At 36.8% G+C, this 2,500-nt stretch overlaps 1 protein-coding gene across 3 annotated transcripts in view; it reads right to left on the reverse strand.

Annotated features, from left to right (window-relative positions):
- Positions 1-2,500, reverse strand: part of LOC125046995 (arf-GAP with dual PH domain-containing protein 1-like) — a 19,511-nt gene that overhangs the window by 8,346 nt on the left and 8,665 nt on the right. For 2 of the 3 annotated variants that reach the window (XM_047645008.1, XM_047645007.1), the window contains exons 5-7: positions 2,152-2,385; positions 1,489-1,623; positions 822-1,044 (exon numbers count right to left, since the gene is read on the reverse strand). In XM_047645008.1, coding sequence (XP_047500964.1) covers positions 822-1,044; positions 1,489-1,623; positions 2,152-2,385 — 592 coding nt within the window. Of the gene's footprint in view, positions 1,045-1,488; positions 1,624-2,151; positions 2,386-2,500 lie in introns of all 3 variants that reach the window. The other variant, XM_047645006.1, reaches the window with a different exon arrangement.

Consider the following 2,500-nt stretch of genomic DNA (forward strand, 5'->3'; position numbering starts at 1 on the left):
CTTTGGAAATTCAATCTTTTCCCCTTATTATTGTAGGTATTATCAATTCAAAAAGTTGGACTCATCTTTTTTTTTTTTTACACCACTAGACTGGTTAGTATAAACATGTTGCAGAAGAAAATGGAAATGGAAAGAGTTCGCTTTAATACTTGCATACCTTTCTACTTCAAAGAGAAAAAAAACACTTCAAGACGTTATTCCTCATTTCAAACCATTCACTTGCAATAAAATCCCCACCAATTTGGGCCTCCGATGATGCAGTGCATCATTGTAATATGCCATATAAATTGAATTTGAAAAATTAAATATAACCTCTGACCTTTAGAAGGGGAAAGTATAATTCAAGGAGGCATTTTTTAATACTAAGGAGGAGGGGGGTGGGCAAAAATTAATTCATTCTTTAAAACTAACTCCTGACAGATAGTAAAACGGGGGGAGCACCTCTGAAAAAGTGCAACCCCTTTATATACTGCCATGGTGATACATGTGGAAGTGTATTGCCAAGCCCAACCATGAGACTGCCTGGTATACATTTATAAATAGTAATAAACATAAATGATCGTCATGCATACAAGAGTAAAAACATTTTGATCCATGGTTCTGTATTCTCATTACAGCCGGTGAATACTAGAATCAATTGATAAATCTTGTGTTGTGTTTACACTACCCATTTCCATTTTCTTTGCTACAACCTTTGAACTTAAAATAAACTAGGGTTATGAATGGGTTACAAAGTTGCCGGTGCTATTCCTACAAGAAGCTCAACCACGAATGCCGTGAGTTGCGTGCAGACTTCCTATTCTCTGAAATGGCCATCTTACTCTGGTTGTCTTGAGGTCTAAGCACTCGTTCAAGGACTGTGTTTATTGCCTGTATCCATCTCGCTCTCTCGTCTGACGTCGGCGCTGACATAACATAGGTCCGTTCAGGGGTGGTCAGGGAAAAGGAGAAATCTTGGTCTTTACAGCCCCTTGGAGCACCTTCTTTAATACTGTAGTTGTCATCCTTGTGGCCCAGGAAGATTTCTCCTCGAGGATAGGCATCCTTCAAAATAAAAGACATTTTTGATACTCTTGCCAAACTATGGGAAAATTTGCTGTGTTGTATTTGGGTAAATTGTGGCAGATCTGACTTCATCTTACCTAGATATATACAAAGTTTTACATTATAATAAGTATGCAAATGTGTATGTAGAATTTAACACACTCCATAGTACCACTATTATATTTCCATGTAAACCTAAAGCACTCCCAGTTACCAATGATAATCATCATATCAGCACAAATATTGCTAGACTGGACTACCAGTTTTGGAGGGGTTGTTGTTCCAGGTAGAAACAGACAGACATCAGAGACAGAGACATAGAGATGAAGACTGAAACAAAAATAGGGGCAAAGACAAAGAGACAAAGACAGAGACCTTGAACACGATAGAGAGATAGAAAGATATACAGATGAAACAAAGTTCCATCACTGAAGAGAAACTTACCATTGGCCCTTCGTGGTACATCAATTTGCGGTCATCCAGGATAAACCACCTTTTTCTGTAGGCATCTCTCTCACTTGGACCTGTTTTTGACAGCCATCCCTCAATAACAAAGTCTGTTGTTAAGTATGGCACCAACTGTAGAAGAAACAAAGAGACAAAACATTCAATTTCCAGATCTAATTAATTGATGTAGAAAATTATCCTGAAAAAAAAGACAAACATTGCAAAGACAAAGAACATCACTCACAATAAGCATTCTGACGAAAAATATATCAGCTTAAATATGATGAAAAGAACAATAAATAAATAAAAATACAATACATTTCTTATTCTTTCAAACCCTGTAATATTTCTTACCCCGCACTAGAAAAAATATTTAAGAGTTTAGACACACCCAAAAATGCAAAACAATGAAGGAGCGATATCAAGAGATTTAGCATAATCAATAAAATATTAGTAATATATAATGTTACGGATACTCTTCAAATAAATCAAAATAGGGTGTTAACTGTAAGCTAAGGGGGGGAGGGGGGATAGCTATGGAGTAATCCTCATCCATTTTCACATTAGACATACATAAAACTTTAAGGAAAGACCTCACCGACTACTCAAATAGCTCTCCAACCTAAAATAAAAAACAAATAGCAATATAATAATACTAGCCTCTTCAGCACTGGCACTAGGATAGGCCACCATCAGCCAATTTAGTTTTATGGATCTAATAGCTGTGTACCAGTGAATAATGGTTTCCCCGCTTTCGTGGTAAACGTAGATGTGTCTCGTGGACCCCTCGCACATGTAGGATAGCTGAAGACCATTTTCTTGGTTCATTTTATTTGGGGCCAAACAGACATTCAGTTCTGAGAGGTTTATGGTTGCTTTTGGCTCCTTTGCATTCTGAAATAGTGGAAAATACAGTCATGTATATATTGAGTCTTTTCAGTGAATCAACACTATACAACAAGTACAAACATCTGACTTAAAAGACTCCATGGATTGATGTAATCCTTTT

Source organism: Penaeus chinensis, chromosome 40 (assembly GCF_019202785.1).
Source record: "Penaeus chinensis breed Huanghai No. 1 chromosome 40, ASM1920278v2, whole genome shotgun sequence".
NCBI lineage: Eukaryota > Metazoa > Arthropoda > Malacostraca > Decapoda > Penaeidae > Penaeus > Penaeus chinensis.